At 41.7% G+C, this 22,176-nt stretch overlaps 1 protein-coding gene across 2 annotated transcripts in view; it reads left to right on the top strand.

The window, feature by feature from the left end:
* Srgap1 (SLIT-ROBO Rho GTPase activating protein 1) overlaps window positions 1-22,176 on the top strand; it is a 229,074-nt gene that overhangs the window by 106,921 nt on the left and 99,977 nt on the right. For both annotated transcript variants that reach the window (XM_090327941.1, XM_090327937.1), the window contains exon 3: window positions 6,365-6,527. In XM_090327941.1, coding sequence (XP_090184067.1) covers window positions 6,365-6,527 — 163 coding nt within the window. The remainder of the gene's footprint in view (window positions 1-6,364; window positions 6,528-22,176) is intronic.

Consider the following 22,176-nt stretch of genomic DNA (forward strand, 5'->3'; position numbering starts at 1 on the left):
TCTAATGTATTAAAATCGTCAAAGGATTCTTTCAGGATTCTGCATGCCGATAAGGGTGGGAATTTGAACAATGTGTACAAAGTCAAGGCCAAGTGAACAGACCTTGATGCTGTGAAGAACATAATTAGGTAGAATTGAAGGCTGCTGGGTTATGGATTATTTGAATATAGAAAAAATGCTATTTTTAGGCCCAGTGCTCCTCTAAACCTTGAAGCTATGTATTTTACAAATGAGAAATGTATGTACTCAATAGAAATGACTACATGCTCACATTTGCTAAACCAGTACTCCTACCACCTCCAGCTCTACTTTTTGCTGGTTGACTTAGAAACTTGGTCTTCCTGAGTAGGTAGAATTACAGGTGTGAGCTTCTGGCTTCTAGTCTTAAAGTTCAATATTAATTCTACTTCATTTTTTAAGAACTACATACAGATTAGTCTTTTAGTGAAATTTGGTTTAACATTTAAGTCTTGCAAATGAGTGAGAAGTAGGTAGCCAATCCATTCATCTATACAAGCATTCTGTTAGGGATGAGCACAGGATTCCAGTACAGATGGGGAAGAGAATGAAAGAAGTGATATCTAAGCCGAGACCTGAAGGACTATTAGGCAGTGAAGGAGTTGAAGATGTGTGCTCCAGGTGAGAAGAGCTTCATGGGTCAGGAGAGAAGAAGAAAGGGAATATTGAGTCAGACCTGCAGAACAGGAAATAGTCTGTGGGCTAGGCTGTGAGGCTGAGAGCTATGGGGCTGCTGGCATGAATTAGAGCAGATTGTGAGTTCCCTAACCCATCTTCCTGGGAGAGTTCTGCCATTTCCCTGTAGACAGGACAATCCTTTGCGAAGTTTCATATAGACGGATAACCTTCCCACACATGGTTTTAAAATAATGACAAGGGCTAGCAGTAGCATTGGGGACTGGAAGAAGGTATTGCTAGAGGAAGGACACACAGTGATTCCCACCGTGATGGTGACCTAGCCAATCAGGAGCCAGAGTGGATAAACCTTTCTGGAAAATACTTTAAAGGCAGCACAGACTTTTATTTCTGGAAATATGGGGGTGTGGTGGCTGTGTACCTAGCTCCTAGTTGGTTCAGATATAATAGACCTTGCTGTACATGTGCAATTAAACTCAGGGAAGTCCAGGATATTTCCAAGGACCAACAAAGAAAGAGGGAAGGAAAGATCTAAATGGAAGCAGTAGCCACCCTGAAGGCCCCACCCACATGGCACAGAAGGAGAGGTCTGTGCAAGCTAAAGATGGGAACAGAGGGCCTCCCCACTACCCAGCCTTCTGTGTAAAATCACACCTGTTCAGGGGCAGGTGCTGAGAGCACTGACCTTTTCTCACCACTCACTTCCTCTTTCTACTTTCTCCCCCACCATGACCTTGGAGCTCACACGAAAAATAAGATTTGCAAAAAAAGGGCAGAACTCTTCTAGGAAAGGAATTCATTTTTTCTCTCTTCTTCCCTTTCTTCTTCTTTGGATGACTTTTACCTCCCATTTTGAGGCCTGTGTTAGAAGTACACATAGAGCAAAACCTAGATACATAAGGCCATATAGTAGGACGCTAAATGAAAGGACCTTTAGGATATAGAAACAAAAGCCATATAATGAGTGATTGTTGTCCTTAATGTACTATGTTATCTCTCATCTCTTTTGTTGTCCCTTGGTTATCTCATATTGTTACAGTATCTCACTTTGTCATCTGATATATTGGATATATTTGTATTTGGTTATTTGAAATTGGATAGGGAAGGAGGAAAACAAGATGAGCGGTGGGGTGAGGGGAGGGAAATGGGGACCAAGACATGAGAAAGGGTATCAATGTATGTGAATTAATGCAAGTCCTATCTGGCAAATATAATGTAACCCTTCTTTTAATTACAATAAAAATATATGAAAAAAAAAGAAATACACCTTAATGATGATTCTCCCAGGGTAGACCCAATTTCAAGGGTACTTTCTGAGGCTGAGGAAGCCAGGAGCAAGTATTCCATTCACACTTACACACCTATAGCAATCCTACTCTGTGTGTGTGTGTGTGTGTGTGTGTGTGTGTGTGTGTGTGTGTGTGTGTGTGTAGATATGTGTCCATATATGTCATGGTATCAGGACTTGAACTCAGGGCCTTGTGCTCTCGTTTGGCTTTTTCACTCAAGTCTAGTGATCTCCTAGTTGAGCCGAACTCTACTTCTGACTTTTTGGTGGTTTAATCGAAATAAAAGTCTGATGGACTTTGCTGCTGAGGCTGGCTTCAATCGTAATCCTCAGATCTCAGCCTCGAATAGCATGATTGTAAATGTAAGCCATGCCGGTGTGGCTCACACCTGTAATCCTAGCTACTCAGGATCACAGTTCAAAGCCAGTCAGGGCACTAAAGTCTGTGAGACTCTTATCTCCAGTTAACCACCAGAAAACTGGAAGTGGTGCCATGGCTTAAAGGGTAAGGTGGTAGCCTTGAGCTGAAAAGCTTAGGGACAGTGCCCAGGCCCAGACCGACAAAAAAAATAAATAAAAAATAAATGTAAGTCATGTGCACCTGCCATAGTAACTCGCTTTTTAAATTTTTTTTTATTTTGTTTATGAGGGTGATGTACAGGGAGGTTACAGTTACATTCGTAAGGTAGTGAGTACCTTGCTTCTTGAACATTGTTACCCCTTCCCACGTTTTTCTACTAACTCACTTTCGCAATTTCAAATAAGACAGTCCATTTGGCTGGAAATGTCACAGCCTGAGTTTGCCTCAGTACGTGGCTATGAACTGTAAGTAGGAATAGACCATGATCTTGGATTTGAGCTCTTAGTGATCAGGTGCCACTTTTTTTTGTTTGTTTCTCCAAATTCATTTAATGCTCTTCTTCAAAAGATAAGGAGCTTGAAATGGTCTCAGACTTGAGTGAGCATGTTATCAAGGGTAGGAATGATAATAAGTATATGGGAAAGATAAACCAGGATTTGGAAAATATCTAAGACTAGCTTTATTTAATAGCCAACCAGCCCAATGTGTAACTCTGGGCAAGTTACTGACCTGCCCTGAGCTTTGGCTCCTTCATGCTAAATAAGGTCAAATGATGTGATAAATGTGACAGAATCCTTGATGTGACCCACAGCTTGTTTGGAACAGGCGCGCAGTATTCCTTCTCCTTTTGCCAGACACATGCTGCATCTTTGGCACAGTAATGGTCTCAGTCAATGATGACGACCTCTGGGCTCTGCTCTTCTTCTGTTTGGGATGCTTATTCTGCCCAAGGGTCCTTGGCCTACTGTTGCTACTGGGTGATAGAAATTGCAAGCTTTGAGCCTGACATTGGTGCCTCATAACTGTAATTCTAGCTGCTCAGGAGGCTAAGCTCAAGCTGGAACAAAAGAAAAATTAAATTAAAAAAAAGGAGTGAGCCTTGAATCAGCCTCCTTAGACACAAGGATTCACTGTGACTAGTTTCTGTTTCCACCTTGCTAGGCATCAGTTTCTTTCATTAATAGGAAGGACACTGAGCGCCTCTGCCACATGTGGTTGTGTTAAGGATTAAGTAGAATTAATGTCAAATCTACAGAGCAGTTCCTGGTCAAAAGTAGCCAACTTTACCTAGCACTTACTGGGCGTGTGCCCAACACATTATTGTAAGCATTGCAAATATGTATATATGAACTCAAAGCATTCCTCATAATAATCCTATGTGATGCATGTTATTATTTGACTCATTGTACAAAATGTCCAGGGCACTGAAAGATTAAAGCCACTTTTCCAGGACGATATTCCTAATAAGTGGTAGTTCTAGGGTACACCATTTTTTGACTAGAGGACTATTTCTCACTCAGTGAGAAATAGCTACTCTTTTTGCTTTGTTGTTGACATTTATTATGACTACTGCCACTCCTAGTAACAAAGCAGTAAAATATATAATATAGATACGTATATATATGTTCATTCAGTCAGTGAAATCACATTTATTTAATGCTTACAAAGGAGCAGGTACTGGGGATACAAAGAAGTGTGAAATATTCTCAGAGAATTTATGAGCTACTTCAAGATAAAAGATACACATAAATGTGGCTATAAAGAAGCTGGCCTCAAGGTTGCTTACCTGAAGAGTTGGTGGGTAGAGAATGTCAATAGAAAAGCTCTAATTACTGGCCATAAAACCACTGCTTCTTGCTTTATGGTTTTAAGAAAAGGGTCATATGCATCTAGCTATTGAGCTATTGTGTTCCTCTGCTATGAGTATCATAGACATAGTCTAGTTATTACAAATGGGGGAAACCCTGCATCCTGTTTCTTTGGGTCTGGTTTGGTTTGCTTACCATAATTTTTTTCCAAGTATTTCCATTTCCTTGCAAATGGGACAATTTCATCTTTCTGATGGCAGCACAGAATTCCATTTATATAAATACTACATTATTTTTTACTTTAAAACTTATTTTTCATAATTTTTATTTTATTTATTTAGGTGGGTCATGGGGCTTGAACTTGGTCTGGGTGCTGTGCCTGAGCTCTTCAGCTCAAGGCTACCATCCTACCCCTGGGCCTGGGCATTGTCCCTGAGCTCTTCAGCTCAAGTCTACTGCCCTATTCTTGAGCCAAGCCCCACTTCCCATTTTCTAGAGGATAATTGGAGATAAGAGTCTCAGGTCCTTTTGTGCCCAGGCTGGCTTCAAACCTTGATCCTCAGATCTCCGCCGCCCGCCGCTTGAGTAGCTAGGATTACAGGCATGAACAACTGCGTCTGCCTGCCGCCCAGCAAAATTTCTTTTGTTGGGATAAAAATACCACATCCTTCTTGATCCATTTATTTACTGAGGGGCATTTGGGTTGGTCCCATATCTTAGCTATAGTAAATAATGGTGCAGTGAATATCAAAAGAACGCCAAGAAATGGAAACAATAGGTTTTCATAGTGTACTGTTTGATGCTCCTTTTTTCTTTCTTCCTTTCTTTTTCCCTCTTTGGATTATGCCCTCTTGTCATTGTTTTTGATTTGTGTACTCTCTGTCTTGTATGTAAGTTTATTGGATTTGGGTATGTTAACGAGAATCACAGAAATGGCAGGACAATGGGTGAACCAATGAAATAGTGTTACTTGCTAGACACTATGGAAAATGAACTTTACATTCAGGGGAGATGGGGGTAGAGGGGAGTGGGAGAAAAGGAGGGAGGGGATGACACTGTTCAAAAAGAAATGTACTCGTTACATAACTGTCACCCTTCTGTATATTACCTTTATAATACAATAATAATAATAATAATAATAATAATAATAATAATAAAAAGAATCAGAAAGGGTGCTCCCTAGGTAAAGGAGATAGTCTGTGCTATGGGAAGAGTAGCAGGCTGCACTTGAAAACCTAACACATGCTCTCTTCATGTAGCCCAGGCTAAGCTTAAACTCCATCCAAGCTACTAGGAAGTATTAAATCTAGAATCTAAGAGATTTGATGACAGAAAACCCTTACTTAATAATTGTTTTTCTTGAATAGTCAGTTTTAAGTGATCACGAATAACGGAATAATGCATGTAATTTAAATGGTACTTATGTCCCTTAATTAGAACACTTCAGATAATTTTTTCATTTTTCTGTTCCTTTCTAAAGTAAAAACAAAAAAATTGCACTTAATTTTTTTTAACACAGTGACATTTTAATTGTTCACTGTCTTCAAGTTTTTCTTCAAGATTCTGTAAAACTGTCTCCTTCTGGGACTCGTAGTCATGTGGCACGTTACTAGCTAGGATCAAAGTTGGAACAGTTCGAAATCTGAAAATAGTCCAATGGGTTTGACCAGGACATGTGACAAGTCAGATCCAGCAAAATACTTAGTTCTGGTCATGAGTCTTGAGACAATGCCAGAGAGTTCAAAATTCCCCATTTTGGAAGCTGAAAGTTCTATGTTAGGGGATTCATAAATAAACCTCGAATTTGTGATCTATGCAGAACACAACTAGCCAAATGTCTTTTCCAGTGGCAGGCTGAGTACTCAAAGCAGACTTTGTGTAGTGATAAACCACAGTCTGCCTACAGGACAGTGGTCTATAGATTCTTATGTAAACATCCATTTCTTCCACAGTGGTGGGGGAGTAGTGAAGCTGAGGGCTGCCTAGCACTGTGTACGGTACAGTCCCAAGTCCCTTGTCCAGAATGAGCGTTTTCACAGAGGCTCTTGAGCTGCGTTTTCCTTGCAAGCTTTGCATGCTAGCTCTATGCTATAAACAGGTAGGAAGGTCATTCTATGGGCTGTCAAAGCCTAATCCAAGACATGCTTGGAGAGAAAGGGAAAACCTCCATCCAGAGGGGCTTGGAGCCATGGGGCTTCACTGGTTAGGACAGTTTTAACATTGATGGTGACCCTGTTCTTCTTTACTTCTCAGGAAAGACCAGAACCTGCTGTCTCCTGTGAACTGCTGGTATTTGCTCCTGAACCAAGTGAGGAGGGAAAGCAAAGACCATGCCACACTGAGTGACATCTATCTGAACAACGTCATTATGCGCTTTATGCAGATAAGCGAGGATTCCACCAGGATGTTTAAAAAGGTACCTCTGAAACCCTGCCATCCTTCTGGTGGGTTGCTTCCTCACCACTGCTAGGCCTTAACCTGGACAGGGAATAGTGTCTAAATATCAGAAGGCGGGGAACAGGGGGGGGGGCGGGGGGGAGGCGGTAGGGGGGATAGACTAAGGGACCAATGTTTTAAAGACCACAGAATAAAACGTTAAAGGGCCGGGAGTTTGGCCTAGTGGTAGAGTGCTTGCCTAGCATGCACAAACACCCAGATTCGATTCCTCAGTACCACATACATAGAGAAAAAAAAAAGTTAAAGTAACTAGACGCTGATGGTTCAGCCCTGTAACCCTAGCTATTCAGGAGGTTAAGATATGAGGATCCTGGTTCAAAGCCACTGTAGGGCAAACAAATCCAGGAGAATCTTATCTCCAAATAACAAAAATTAGCAAAAATATGAGAGTGGAGGTAAAGCAAACCACTAGCCTTGAAAAAGACAGCCAAGAGAGTGTAAGTGCCCCACTACTGGCACACACACAAAAATGTTTCAAACATGAGTGAGTGAGAAACTAATAAAATGTATGTATACGTATATAATATTATATATACATAGTATATATAGCATGAAGATAGTACACATATGTTAAATACACTTCTCTCTGGTCAGTCGGTGCTGCACGTGGGGCTTGAGCAATGTGTGTCTGCAGATCACATACCCACCCTTAGCAAAAGATGGTCATAGTTAGGAAAAGTCAGGCAAGAGCCTGAGAGTCTATCCTTTGGGCTCACACATGGGCAGACTTACAAAGAACACAGCTGCCCATGTGGGCAGCTCAGGGGAAACATGTTATCACAAGTTCTTCTCTCTTCTGCCAGAGCAACAAGATGTGAACAATATTCCACAGAGCCCAGAAAACCCAGTGCAGACACATGGCAGAGCTTCCTCCTTCCCAGATCCAACACACACACACACACACACACACACACACACACACACACACACATTCACACTCACACACTCACACTCACACACTCGAGTGCATGTGCGCTGCTTTAAAGGCTTTTTGTCATCATTCCTAGCCTCACCAACTGTCAGCAATTTTTGTTGTTGTTGTTATTTGGACATCCTTTTGCTGAGAACAATAACAAAATCAGGCCATTTCCTGTGCAGAAAAGGCAGCCCCTAGCCCTGTAAGCCTGTAAGACTGGAGGGCTCTTCTCCCAGTTCTTTGGTCAGTGAGACATAAGAACTCTCTACTTTGTGCTGATAATTTTTAGCACTTGCATTTATACCTGTTCTATTCCTTAGTAAATAGTTATTAGTTTCAAAGAGGAGAGGGTAGAGCGGCACCGTGTAGATTAATGATAGATTTATGTTTCAAAGAGATCCCTTAAAACAAAGACACAGTGTTAAGCAGGCCAGCTGGAAAACTTTACTGCTGTTGTTTCATGTATCCGCATTAGATATGATTTCTGACCTGGAGAAAAAGTTTAGCAAATGCTCTAGTCATCTTGTACTCTATGAAGTGACCAAAAAAAAAAAAAATAGCACCTCAAACAAAGGAGAACTTTCTTTTTGTAAATAGGAACTAAGGAGTATATTAGTGAAGGGGGGGGGAGAAGAGAATCAGCAGAGAAATGTGCTAGCATTTTCCATAGGAGAACTTTACGCAGAAGTTAAGCTGTGAAAGCAAACCAGTGTTCTTGTACATAAGAGCTCATTTGGTTGAGATGGTGTGTGTGAACACCTCCTGTGGGCAGGAGGTGATGAGGTGTGGTTGACAGTAAGACTAGACTTGGAGAAGAACTGGCTCTTGTGCTCAAGAAAGTTGTAGATCATCGAATCCCAGCCGTATGGATCTAACCACCATTCAGCCAGGGCCTGGAGAGGACTAGCACCTCCAGAGAGGTCATGTTTTCACCCATTAATGAACCGTCTGCGCTGGCAAAGCAGAGTTTAAAGACATGTCTCTGCCTGCAAGGAGCTCATTATAGTAATTAAGGATCACCAGGCTCAAGAGGTACAGAGCCTCATGGGGAGCCTGGAGGCTAAAACTTCACTGTGACTAGAGGAGCCTGAAGTATTTCTCTGGAGGGGGAACACTTGAAGTGAGGCTTGGGGTTGGGAGGTGGGGAGAGGAGGAAATAAGAGACTTTTGGGGAGCGATGAATGACAAACTCCTCTGGGAAACTCAAAAGCTGTGTTCAAGGACAAGGAAAGTCCGGTGTCCCAGCACTAGGGGTGTGATAGGATGTGAGCTTAGAAAAGGCGGTTAGATTGGTCAATCTAGTCTTCGCTCTGATGCAACGATTTGTGTTTGGTTTTACATTATTTGGGGCAGTGTTAGAATTTGAACTTGTCCTTAAACCAGCTAGACAAATGCTCTACCACTTGAACCACTCCTCTAGCTCTTTCCTCCCCCCACCTCCCCGCCCCTCACCCCTGTTTTGCTTTAGCTACTTTTCAGACAGGGTCTTGTACTTTTTTTCTTGGGCTAGCCTCAGCCAGAAATCCTCCTATCTACACCTACCAGGTAGCTAGAATTGCACGTGTGTATTACTATGCTTGCCGTGTTCTTTTGAGATAAGGTCTCACTAACTGTTTTTTGTCCAAGCTGGCCTCAAATCTAGGTCCTTCTTATCTTTGCCTCACAAGTAACGGATTGCAGGTGGGATTGTTTTTGTTTTTGTCAAAGCCCACTGAGAACTGAGATTCAAACATGTTTGGACTTGAATTCCTGCTCTTCTGTTTCTTTGTTTTGTGATCCAGGGAGACAATTTTAGATGTGCAAGAGAATGTTTTCTATCCTTCCAGGGAGGGAAGGAGCTAAGATTAGAAAAATGAAGAGAGAGAAAAAATATATAGAAAAATGAAGAGAGGAAGCAGGGAGAATGCAATCATAACACTATTCAGAGCATATCCTTTGAAACTGAGAAAATTGAGGGGAAGGGTTGGGCTTGAAGGGCTAGGGAGAATGAGGAAAGGCGGAGGTCAATCAAGAAGCATTATGCTTATCAACTGGTTTATTGAACAGTAGCTTCTTTTTTATTACTACTTACAATAATAATCAGATAATATATAATAACAACCAAAAGAGAGAAACTGAACCTGTGGGAGCTAGGGGCCTGAGAGAGCCTTTGCTATTTTCAGGCATCCAGGCATGGAGGCCTGAGCTGTCTTGTACAGTCTTTGGATTTGAACTGCTCTTGAGAAGGAGCTAGGTGATCGTGAGAGAGGAAGCGCCTAAGGTGGGGTTGTTTCACAGAGAAGGCTCCACCATGACTTTCAAAGTTCAGCAGCCAGCATTCCAGGGAGTTACTTCAAGAATGAGTTCCTGGCTCTTGAAGAGGAATCTGGGAGTGCATAGCACATAAAGACAAACACTCCTGCTTGTTTTCATTCTGCTCTTCAGATTTTCTTAGACTGAAAGTGTGTCCATTGTATTCCTCACAATTTGGTATTATTAGTGAGGAATACTCTGTACCTCTTGGACAGTCTTTTTTCTCTTCAGGCACAATTAATATGACCTCTGCCTAAAAAACAAAACAAAACCTGGACATAGTGATTCAATCCTGTAATCTCTGCTATCCATAAGATATAAGTGAAAGCATCGCTATACTAGGCCAACAAAGGCAAGAACCCAAGACTGTATCTAAAAAATAATCTAAAGCAAAGAGGGCTAGGCAGTGCTTTCCTAGCAAGCCCAGTGACCTGAGCTCTCATTCTAGTACTGCCAGTTTTAAAAAAGAAAGGAAAAGATACTTGTAGGAAAACCTAATCCCAGTAGTGGAAAACAACCTTCCTCCTCTTCCTCTTCCTCCTTCTTCTTTTCCTATTCTTCTTCCTTCCTCACCTCCATCCTTTTTCTTATAAGGATTAAACTCATGGCCTTGTACTTATTTAGCTTGTGGCACTCCTCTACCACTTGAGTCATGCCTCCAGACCAGCTTTTTTCTGGTTAAATTGGGTCTCAAGGACTTCTCTGTCCACACTGTCTTCGAACCTCAATCCTCCTAAACTCAGCCTGCTGAGCAGGTAGGATTACAAGTATGAGCTCAACACCTGGCTAGCTATATTGAGATCCTCTGTATTGAGATCCTTTAGTCCATAGATCTGCAGATATTCTGTAATATAACATTGTGAGCTAATTTCACAGTAAACAAATGTGTTCTTACTCTAAGGAGAACATATGGCACTAGTTGGTGACGAACACATTCAGATCATGTTTTAGGTATTTATCATTTCCTATGAAGTTCCAGCTCTTTATAAGCTGCCTATGAGAGGCTTGTGAAAATATCATTGCTTGTAGCTGGGTAGGAATTTTTGTCTTCCAATTTCAACAATTCGTGAATAAGAAGTAAGCGGTAAGCTGATGGACGACACACATGGATACACACACACACACACACACACACACACACACACACACACGCATCCCTCACATCTCTAACAATCATTTTCCATAGAAAACGATTCCTGGGAAGCTTGACGGATTGCTTCACTGATTCAACAAAATGAGTTGTGCCTCCCTACTCCCCCAGAGCCTCCATTCAAGATGGCTTGTGCTACCCTGGACAGGAGAGGGCATGACTGATGCTCTCTTGAGTTCTGCCTTCCTATCTTTGGAGAAAATCAAAATTCGGGGACTCTTCATAGGCTAAGAATTGGTTCCACTTTCTGTCTCACTTTTCTCCGAGCAGCAGGTGTGCCGATGGCCTCCAGCCCTGTCCAGCAGCCTGCCTTCCAGTCAGGAGGTTTTGCTGTGTCTCCCCCATCTCTCATGCTGAAAGAGGGGGCCTCAACAGGCTCAGGGCTGCAGCCAGAAAATGTGCAGATTCTGTGCCAGGCCGAAAGCTCTAACTGATGTCAGCAGTCACAGCTGCAGGGCAGCTGCAGCCAGGGCACCTACCCACAAGCTTGTACCTATTTTGGGGAATGGTAATAGAAGTATGCGGGGCAGAGGAAGCATCAGACACGGGTGGCATTTGAATATGCTAAATCATCCTAGGGCTTCAAATGTTGTGTCATTCAATGATTCTCAAATTATTAATCTACTTCTGTCTTTCCCTGCTCTGCATGAATAGGTGTACAAGGGTAGTTTATTCTGTTTCTCACTGACCATAATTACATATGTATAGCACCCCTTGCTGATTTCAACTGTGCTTCCTGCACAGGCTTATCCCACTCCCCCCTGCCCATCCCTCTTCTTCCCCCCACCCCCCTGCAAAGGCCCTACAGTCCATATCTGTGGGATGAGGAAGAAATACTCGGGCGCAGGAAGCTGTCTTCTCTTTGCCACAATTTTTAGAGAGTTTGTCACTAATGTGGACTCTGTGGCTAAATTTTGGTGACACTTGGAGATGCCACGCAAAGGCCATAGAGTCAGACATTTTCTGAGAAATAGGACATGATGGTTCTTGGTCCAGAAGAGATGGATTCCCCTAGGGAAGGGGAGAGACAGAGAGAACGAGAGAGAGAGAGAGAACGGAATCTGCCAATCATCCACATTATCCACAGTGTCTCAAAAGAGCCGAGACTGGCCTGAGGCCATGTGGGGATGGATGCATAGATTATTAGCTTCAGACACATACATAGGAATTAAATTAATCAACTGTGGGAATCACTGATTGTGGGGTCTAATCTGAAAGGATGGAAAGATCACTAAGAAGAGTCACAGCCATTTTTAAAAAAATTTTATCTCAGGAAGCTGTGGTATGTTTAAATACTTCAATGTGAAAAAAAAGAAAAGATTTTTATTAAGGTAAAAAGCTATGCTTTTTGCTGATGTGGTGGCTCACGCCTGTAATCCTAGCTACTCAGGAGGCTGAGATCTGAGGATCAAGGTTCAAAGCCAGACCAGGTACAAAAGGACCTGAGACTTATCTCCAATTAACCTCTAGAAAACGGGAAGTGGGGCTTGGCTCAATCAGTAGGGCAGTAGCCTTGAGCTGAAGAGCTCAGGGACAATGCCCAGGCCCAGGGGTAGGGCGATAGCCTTGAGCTGAAGAGCTCAGTGAGAGCGTCCAGGCTGAGTTCAAAACCCATGACCTACAAAAAAAAACTTATGCTTTCAAATAGGCTCTTTCAAAGTATCTTAATATTCAACTAAATCTTAGGAAAAATTACTAAAAGTTACTAAAAGATCCTAGGATCTGAATAGACTATCCCTAAATTTTAAAATATTTGAAACTACCAACCTGTATATGCATAGAATCTATTTCTTTCTGAATATATTTATATTCATTGTAGAAATTTACAAAATATTGAAAATATACAAAGAGATAGTACACCCAGGTGCTGTGGCTCACGTCTGTAATCCTAACTACTCAGGAGGCTGAGATCTAAGGATCAAGGTTCAAAGCCAGCCCAGGCACAAAAGGACCTGAGATTCTTATCTTCAATTAACCTCTAGAAAACAAGAAGTGGGGCTTGGCTCAAGAGTAGGGTGGTAGCCTCGAGCTGAAGAGCTCAGGGACAGTGCCCAGGCCAAGTTCAAGCACCAAGACCCCTCCCCCCCCCAAAAAAGAAAGGTAGTGATTCTCCATGTTACCATTATCTAGTGTTAGTATTTTAGATTCATCTCGTTCAATATTTTGATGATACACAAATATGTACACTATATATACAATATATAGTCATACGGACGCGTATGTTTTACAAGCTTGATCGAACATGGTGCATATTTTGGGAACTCTCCCTTTGTTTGTTTGTTTGGTTTTTTTGGCCAGTCCAGGTCCTTGAACTCAGGGCCTCTACACTGTCCTTGGGCACAAAGCCAGCACTCTACCACTAGGCCATACTCCCTGCCCCTGGAACCCTCCTTTTTCATGAAGAATATTCTTAGCATTTCTCAGTCTAGAAATAACTTATTAGAGCAGGATGCATTAAACCTGTATAGTACTTCGTTCATTGCATGGACCCTTGTATGTCCCTATTTGGGGCATTGAAATCTTTCTTACATCTATGCATTTTTTTTATGTTGCATCCTTTGAAGAATCGTTGGATCACAGGGTGGCTTCGATGGCACTTCATATTTTGGGTAAAAGTCTTGATTTTTGCCTTTCTGGAATACCAATGGTGATAGCTATAACAAGTGATCTATTCCCTGAAAGATAAGTGGCCATGTTATTCCAAGAGAAACTAGACATGATGCAGTATGCTTAGGCAACTCTTGTAAATAATATAACAAGAGGGAGTTTTTCAAAGCATTTTAGTGCAGTGTAGCAGAAGAATCAAATGGAATTCTGGTGGCCTCTAGGACAGCTTAATTATTGATAGAGCCTGGATAAATAAGTAAGAAGACTTTCAGCTAAGACTACATGCTGTGTTGCTAAAATTTTACCCACCTATGGCTAGCTTCTTTCTCTAGAAATAAATTGAGATCAAGCTGTTCCTTTGCTCATGAAATTTATTTTTACATCATTCTTATTAACAAATATTAATTGCAAAAGTGAATGTAAAAATTTAGTTGTCATATTTCTGTACGTACCATGCCCAATTTTGGTCATATTCATCGCTTCTATTTCTCTTTTTTTTTTTATCTTCCTCTTAAACTAGCATTTCTTATACTATTTTCTAGAGTGTTGCATAGGAAAAGTTACTAAAAGATATTAGCATACACATATATACCAGACACCAGTACTGGGGCTTGGACACAAAACCTTGCACTTTCACTTGGATTTTTCACTCAGGGCTGGTACTCTACCACTTGAGCCATACCTGCACCTCAAGCTTTTTGCTAGTTCGTGGGAGATAGGTGTCTCCTGGGCTTTTCTGCCTGGTTTGACTTCAAACCATGATCCCCAGATCTCAGCTTCAGGAGTAGTTAGTATATTATAGATGTAAGCTACCAGCAACTGGCTGAGATTTGCTTTATTACACTGCATGTGAGGATAGCATGCTGCAGGAAGTGCTCTCTGGTCATGGTTGGTGCTTCTGTTCTTAGATTTAAGTTGTTGCCCTTTTTGCTTGGTTACAACAGGGCATATGTGATTGGCATTGCTATAATTTGACAAGTGAACTATTTCATGAGAACCTTTACCATTGGTTCAAAAGCTTTATCAGAATCTTGTAAAACGGATACCAGGAGATGATATGTGTCTCCTTGAAAAATGTTAACACTAATAAACCAACTGATATCATGTAAGTTAAATATTTTGCCATAAATATTAGTAGTTGAACTCGTAGTTTAAGTGAGAATGATTGTCATAAGATACCCAAAGACTGGGGCTGGGAGTTTGGCCTAGTAGTAGAGTGCTTGCCTAGCATGCATGAAGACCTGGGTTTGATTCCTTGGTACCACATACATAGAAAAAAGCCGGAAGTGGTGCTGAGGCTCAAGTGGTAGAGCTCTAGCCTTGAGAAAGTCCAAAGACAGTGCTCATTCCCTGACGCAGTTAACTGTAACCCCTCTGTACATCACTTTTATAATAACAATTCAAAAATTAAAAAAAAAAAAAACTGGGGCCAGGAGTGTGGCCTAGTGGTAGAGTGCTTGCCTAGCATGCAGGAAGACTGGGGTTCAATTCCTCAGTACCACATACATAGAAAAGGACAGTGCTCAGGCCTTGAGCTCAAGCCCAGGACTGGCAAAAAAAAAAAAAAAAAAAAAAGATACCCGAAGACTTTTGAGGGGTTATTCAACATAATAGAGATACCCATTTAAAATAATTTAGGCACGGCCGGGAGTTTGGCCTACTGGTTAAAGTGCTTGCCTAGCATGCACGAAGACCCGGGTTCGATTCCTCGGTACCACATACATAGAAAAAAGCCAGAAGTGGTGCTGAGGCTCAAGTGGTAGAGCCCTAATCTTGAGAAAGTCCAAGGACAGTGCTCAGGCCCTGAGCTCAAGCCCAGGACTGGCAAAAAAATAATAATAATAATAATAATAAAATAAAATAATTTAGGCAGGCAGCTTGATGCTAGTGGCTCATGCCCATAATCCTATCTACTCAGGAGGCTAAGATGTGTGGATCGAAATTTAAAGCCAACCCCGGTATCAAAGTTCGTGAGACTCTTATCTTCAAAACTAATCACCAGAAAAACTAAAGTGGAGCTGTGGCTTAAAATGGTAGAGCACTAGCCTTGAAAGGAAGAGCTCAGGGACATTGCACTGGCCCAGAGTTCAAGCCCCATGACTGACAATAATGATGATGATGATAATAATAATAATACTTTAAGCTACCTTAACTTCTTGCCTTAACTGCTTTCCTGAACTTCTGATTTTTATAGATGAACAAATATTATAAACAAAAAAGTTAAAGAAAAAAGCATAGTCTAGAATATTGGAATTTGAGGCAAATAAAAGTCCTCGAGACATCATCTCTGAAATAATTAGCAAAAAAGCAAGACTGGAGGTATGTCTCTAGTACAACAGCACTAGCACTAAATTCAAACCATAACACGACCAAAAAAGTAAAAAAGAAGCACTCTAGTTTGTTCTTAGCATTCTTTTCTTTCTCGTATATTTTCCATTGTAATTAATAGAAGGATTACATTATATTCACCAGATAGAAGGAGCATTACTTCACATACATTGATACCCTTTCTCAGGTCTTGGCCCATTTCCCTCCCCCCAACCCCAGCCCCTCATCTTGTTTCCTCCCTTCCCCATCCAACTTCAAATAACCAAATACGCAGATATCCAATATATCAGATAACCAGGCGAAATATTGTAACAATATGAGATAACCAAGGGACAGCAAAAGAGATGAGAGATAACATAGTACATTAAGGACAACGATCACTCATTATATGACTTTTGTTTCTATATCCTAGAGGTCCTTTCATTTAGCATCATACTATACGGCCTTATGTATCTAGGTTTTGCTCTATTGTAAATCTCTGCTAGGAGAGCCCAAGGTTTCTACTGATTATGACAAATGAGGGAAACCATTGAGCCTATGTTCCTTTGAGTCTGGCTTACTTCACTTAATATGATTTTTTTCTAAGTCTTTCCATTTCCTTACAAATGGGGCAATTGTTCTTAGCATTCTTAAGCAACATAAATTTAAGATTCTAGCAGAACCAAGTGCCCACCTGCCTCCTTAAAATCTCAGTTAGTGTTGGGATAATTCACATTCCTTTTTATTCATTCATTGAGATATATGCAATAAATGCAGTAATAACACTGCATTTTAATGTACCTGGATGGTAGAGAGTGGATTACAAGAGGCTAGAGTCAGAGGTAATAATGGTGAAGTTGTCAGATGAGCCAAGATGAGAGGTGAGAGGCTTCTTCCTGGATGTGGTAGTAGAGAGTACTGTGGACATTTAAACGGTATGTTGCACAGATAGGATCTGTAGGCCTTGGTGAATGATTGGCACGGGGCCAGAGCAAAGGGGACATAGAGAAATCAAGTAGCGGAGTGTGGAAGGAGGAGATAGGAACATGGAGAGTGGAAAAGTTGGTCAGTTGGTTTTGGAGTTACTTGGGACTAACAGGGTAAATAGACTGAGAACTTCAGGAGACCAATCAAACTGGGAGAGTCAGGAAATTGCAATTTATGCCAAATAACTTTATATTTAGAAGGACATGGAGTAAACCAAGGAGAGCATGAAGGGTAAGAAAGGAAGGTCATGTTGGAAAGATTCTCAGCAAAGTCCAGAATTCAAGGATGTAAAGAAAAAACAAAATCATCCTGTAAGTTATAGTGACTGAAAAGGGTCAGTGACAAGAGTGGAAAGAAACCCAGGAGGATGCTGGATGTGGGAAGCTGAGCAGGAAGCGGTGGGGGTGGGAGCACAGACTCCTAGTCCACTGCATCTAACCCACAGGGCATCACTGGTAGCTTTGAAATGAGGAGTCTGTGTGCAATAAATAGTAGATACCGAGTGAGGAGCACAAGTTCACAGAACAAGCAAGTTCACAATAGAAAATGTCTATGTTCTTGTCTAGAAATGTGCTTGGGGAAAAGGAAAAGAAAGGTATTTGAAGAAGAATTTAGGATCAAGAGAAGGATTTTTATAGATTTTTGTTTGATTTACAAGTAAGTACAGATCTCAGCTGGAAGGTTGGCCTAGTAGTAGAGTGCTTGCCTAGCATGCATGAAGACCTGGATTCGATTCCTCAGTACTACATACATAGAAAAAGCCAGAGATGGTGCTATGGCTCAAGTGGTAGAGCTTTAGCCTTGAGAAAGCACAAGGACAGTGCTCAGGCCCTGAGTTCAAGCTGCAGGACTGGCAAAAAAGAAAAATAAAAGTAAATACAGATCTAGTTTTAAATGGTGAGAAAGAAAGAAAGAAAGAAAGAAAGAAAGAAAGAAAGAAAGAAAGAAAGAAAGAAAGGAAGAAAGAAAGAAAGGAAGAAAAGAGGAAAAATGGAGAGCTCAAGCTGGGCATCGGGGCTCACACCTGTAATCCTAGCTACTCAGGAGGCTGAGATTTGAGGATTCACAGGCACTAAAGTCTCGTATCTCTAATTAACCATTACAAGATGAGAAGTGGGGCTGTGGCTCAAGGATACAGAGGGCAGGCAGAGTACTTTGTCTTTGGCCACAGGCTGTTAGATGAGAAAAGCAGAACACTGGTGTGACTGTAGCCAGGTTAGTAGATATGTAGCTGGATGTTGTGGGATTTTTTCATGTGGTCTCTCTGCACCTTGGAAGCAATACCAACCAATGAGCAAGAGAAGAGTGGGAGTATGAGGCTTGCCAAGTAGAGAAAATTCTGAACATGCCCTGGGGAAGTCTCAGAATTAAAAGTGAAGAACTGTAATATAAAAAAAAATATCCCACTTGAAAAAATATCACAGTCTGAAAGAGGATGAGTTTTATAAATACATCTTAGTAGTACTTTCAAGCTTGAATGGCTCTATAAACATCCCATAAACACATCCCTATCCCTACAAAGAAACACACATTAGGCCTCATGTCAGAAGACAGCAGAGCAAAACCTACAAAAGTAATGAAGGACAGCCACAACCCTAACATTTTGTGTACAACCAGGTCATTCATTTATTTTTATAGCAATTGAAGAATAATAGGAAGTATACACCACTGTTACTTCTTCTTCTCCTCCTCCTCCTCCTTTTTCTGGTAATAATCTGATTTTAATTCAAGGCTTTCCACTTGTTAGGCAGACACTCTGCCACTTGTACCATACTCCCTAGCTCTTCTTGGTTTAGTATGTTTCAGATAGGGTCTTGCATTTTTGCTTATGGTCCAGCTTCACACCACAATCTTCCTATCTATGCCTCCATGTAGCTGGAATCACAGACATGAGCCACCACCGTCAATCTATTGGTTGAAGTGAGGTCTTGCTAACTTTTTTCTTGGGCTAGCGGCAAACTACACCCTTCCTGCTCTCTGCTTGCTGAGTACCTGGGATTATAAGTGTGAGCCACCACACTCAGTTTATCTTTAGCTATCATGGAAATATAGACATGAGGTTTAGTTTTAAATAGACAAAGAACTGGGTCTGGGGGAAAGTAGGTGTAATTATTAAATAGTTCCAGTCATAGCAATGTCCTTGTGGTCAGAGGTGGAAGCAGGTGGCCAACAGCACATTATTCAGAGAATTGGTCAGGTATGATCTAATTGACCATTGTTTCAGTCCTTGTGCTCTGAGGTTCTGTGGTTCCAGAATGCTAGTGACTCATAATCCCAGCTACTCCGGAAGCTGAGCTCTGAGAATCTTGGTTTAGACCCAGCCTAGGCAGAAAAATCCTGAAGAGTCTTATCTGAGCCGGGCAAGGTGGTTCATGCCTGTAATCCTAGCTACTTAGGAGGCTGAGTTCTGAGGATTGCGGTTCAAAGCCAGCCCAGGCACTAAAGACCCTAAGACTCTTATCTCCAGTTAACCACTAGAAAAGCCGGAAGTAGCGATGTGGCTCCAGGGGTTGGTCGGTAGCCTTGAGCTGAAATGCTCAAAGACTGTGCCCAGGCCCAGAGTCCAAGCCCCCTGATGGGGGGAAAAAAAAAAACGACTCTTATCTGCAATTAACTAGCAAAAAGCTGGAAGTAGAGGTGTGGTCCAAATGGTGTGACTCAAGTGGTGGAACAAGAGCCTTGAGGCAGGGGCAGCAACTAAGAAGCCTTGAGTCAAGCCCCAGTACTGGCCAAAAAAGAAGGAGTAGGAGGGGGGGGAGGAGGAGAAAAAGGAAGTTGCTGCCTTTGGAAAGGAAACTGATAAGGAGAGAACATTCCAACCATATGCTGAGGTGCCTGTAGCTGAGATCAACACATTCTAAAGCAACCTAAGAACAGTATTCTGGTTACAAGCCAACATTTCTTAGCAGTTGAAGATCATGTTTAAGTCTACAGGATAGGATTCTGAAAGATCTCCAGCAGCTGCAAGAAATACCACCTACAGCAAATATAGTCTGCACATATAGCAAATATTTGAATCAGGAAACACTTGTGATACCTTGGATTAGAGCAACTCAAAAATAGGACAGATACTGAATATGACTGCCAGATTTATTTTAGTTTTAGATCTCAATCAAAGGGAAACCAAATTCCTCATGATTAGAACAGTCAAATAGAGGTGAGAAATTTGGGACTGTAGATGAACCTCAGTACTAGAGGTCAAGCATGCATGAGGGCCTGGCTTCAATCCTCATCACTACCAAGTGAAATCAAAATAGTAAATTTCTTTGATAGTATAGCCTAGAAGCCTATAAAAAGAAAGCATTGTGGCACTGTATATGTGAACTCTTTAGATTGAGAAAAAGTCATATTCAATGATCAATAGTAACTATCAAAAGCCAGAAGTGAGGTGTGTTTCAAGAGGCAGAGTACCACCAGCCTTGAGTGAAAAACCCAAGTGAGAGTTGAGCCCAAGTTCAAGCCTTAATACTGGCACACACACACACACACACACACACACACACACACGTACATAGTTACAATGTGCCATTTTTACTTTTTAAGAGTGGGTAGTTTTAATGAGCACAGTTTATAATTGGTTACTGGCTTAAACGAACATGTCCAGGAACTTTTTATCACTTGAAGCTTTAACAAGGGAGGTTATAGAACCCACTAAAAGAATCAACTTTTATTATTCCACAAGGTGTAATGGTTCTTCTGGGCTTTAGTGGCAACACCCATGGTAACTTCTTTCCCTGTAGGATTAAGGGATTTTTGTTTTGTTTTGGGTTGTTTGTTTTTTGTCATTTTGCTATTGTTGTTTTGGTTTTTTGTACAGGTACTAGGCTTGAACTAAGGGCCTGGGCATTCTTCTGTAGTTTTTTTTGCGGGGGGGGGGGGAGGATTGACTTCCCCCCACCCCGCACTCCCCCCTCCCCCCGCCCAGGCCACGTCTGGCATATTACCACTTTGAGCCACAATGCCACCTCTGGTTTTCAGGTGATTAATTGGAGACAAGAGTCTTATGGACTTTCCTGCTCAGGCTGGCTTCGAACTTCGATACTCAGCTCTCAGTCTCCTGAGTATCTAGGATTACAGGCATGAGCCACCAGCACCTGGAAGGATTAAGTTTTGATTACTTTCAGAAACAAACCTCTGGTTTCCTTGAGTCTCCTGTTTTCGTTTTCCCACATTTTCTAGTGGTGTGGAGTTTGTCTAAATGAATACTACCCATTTTTTCCCTTTGGGATACAGCAAATTGTGAGGCAAATACCACGCTTAGCTATTTCATTTTGATTTTAGCAAGTATGAAGCCATCTCTCTTGATGAGAAGCAAGGAAATGTACAGAAACACTGCAGAAACCCTGCCCAACCCAATTTTGACCATTAGACAAAAGAAAAAAAATGGTTGCCTCTGTCTTGTTTATGCAAAATAAAGGAATGTATTCGGAAGCCACATGAACATGTGTGGTAGAAACTGAAGAGTTCACCCACTATGAAAGTATGGGCTGACCTCTTTCACAGACTTTAAATCCCTACCTGACCGGGCGTGAGATGTTAAACTCATTCGAAACATTCATTAAATATTGAACCTGCTTTTCCTCTTTCTCTCTTACTCCCACTCTGACTCAGCATAGAGTCAGACTGCTCCCCTGGTCATCTCAACAGATTTACTTTAAAGCTAACTTGGTATGAGGACAGAGGCCTTTTAGATGGTCATTAAATCGAATTGCATTGCTCCTTGATGGATTGCTGTGTGTACCCACGTGTGCTTGTATTTATTATGCTTTTTATTCCTTTCTCTCTTCTCTTTTCTGGCATGTCCCCAGGCCTGAGTCTGCAGGCCTCTAGTTGCAGGGACTGCCAAGTGGGGCACTTTCTATAGCACTCCTGGGAGAAAGCTGTTCTGGTATGTGCTGCAGATTGAGGCTTCAGGTGTTGGAGGATTGATCCTTAGTGTAGCTAAGTGAAAAGAGAGGATTCCTTTAAGAAGCAGGGCCTAGTGGGGGCAGGGGGTGAGGAGGAGATTGGGAAAGCTGCTCTGGGAAGGGATTAAGGGAGTTCCAGTGGAACTCCTGAGCTCTGGGGAGAGAGGGTGTATCACACCACTCAGCAGACTTCTGGCTTCTTGTTTGGCTGCATGGTTCTTTCCTCCACATGTATCCTACCAGCATCCGGTCCTCTGGAGTCCTGCAGTTGCTGGAGTTGCTTGAATCTCCAGAAACATGAACTAAACTGATCTTCTTATCTTTTTAAAGTTCTTTAGCCTTGGGTGTTTGTTTTCATACAATTGCAGCAACCAGAAGCAATGGGCTGATATATCTTGTCTAGCTCTTCTGTAAGACCCCTAACTGTGGAGGGCAGAAACCA

This window comes from Megascapheus bottae, chromosome 2 (assembly GCF_031878675.1).
Source record: "Megascapheus bottae isolate mThoBot1 chromosome 2, mThoBot2.hap1, whole genome shotgun sequence".
NCBI lineage: Eukaryota > Metazoa > Chordata > Mammalia > Rodentia > Geomyidae > Megascapheus > Megascapheus bottae.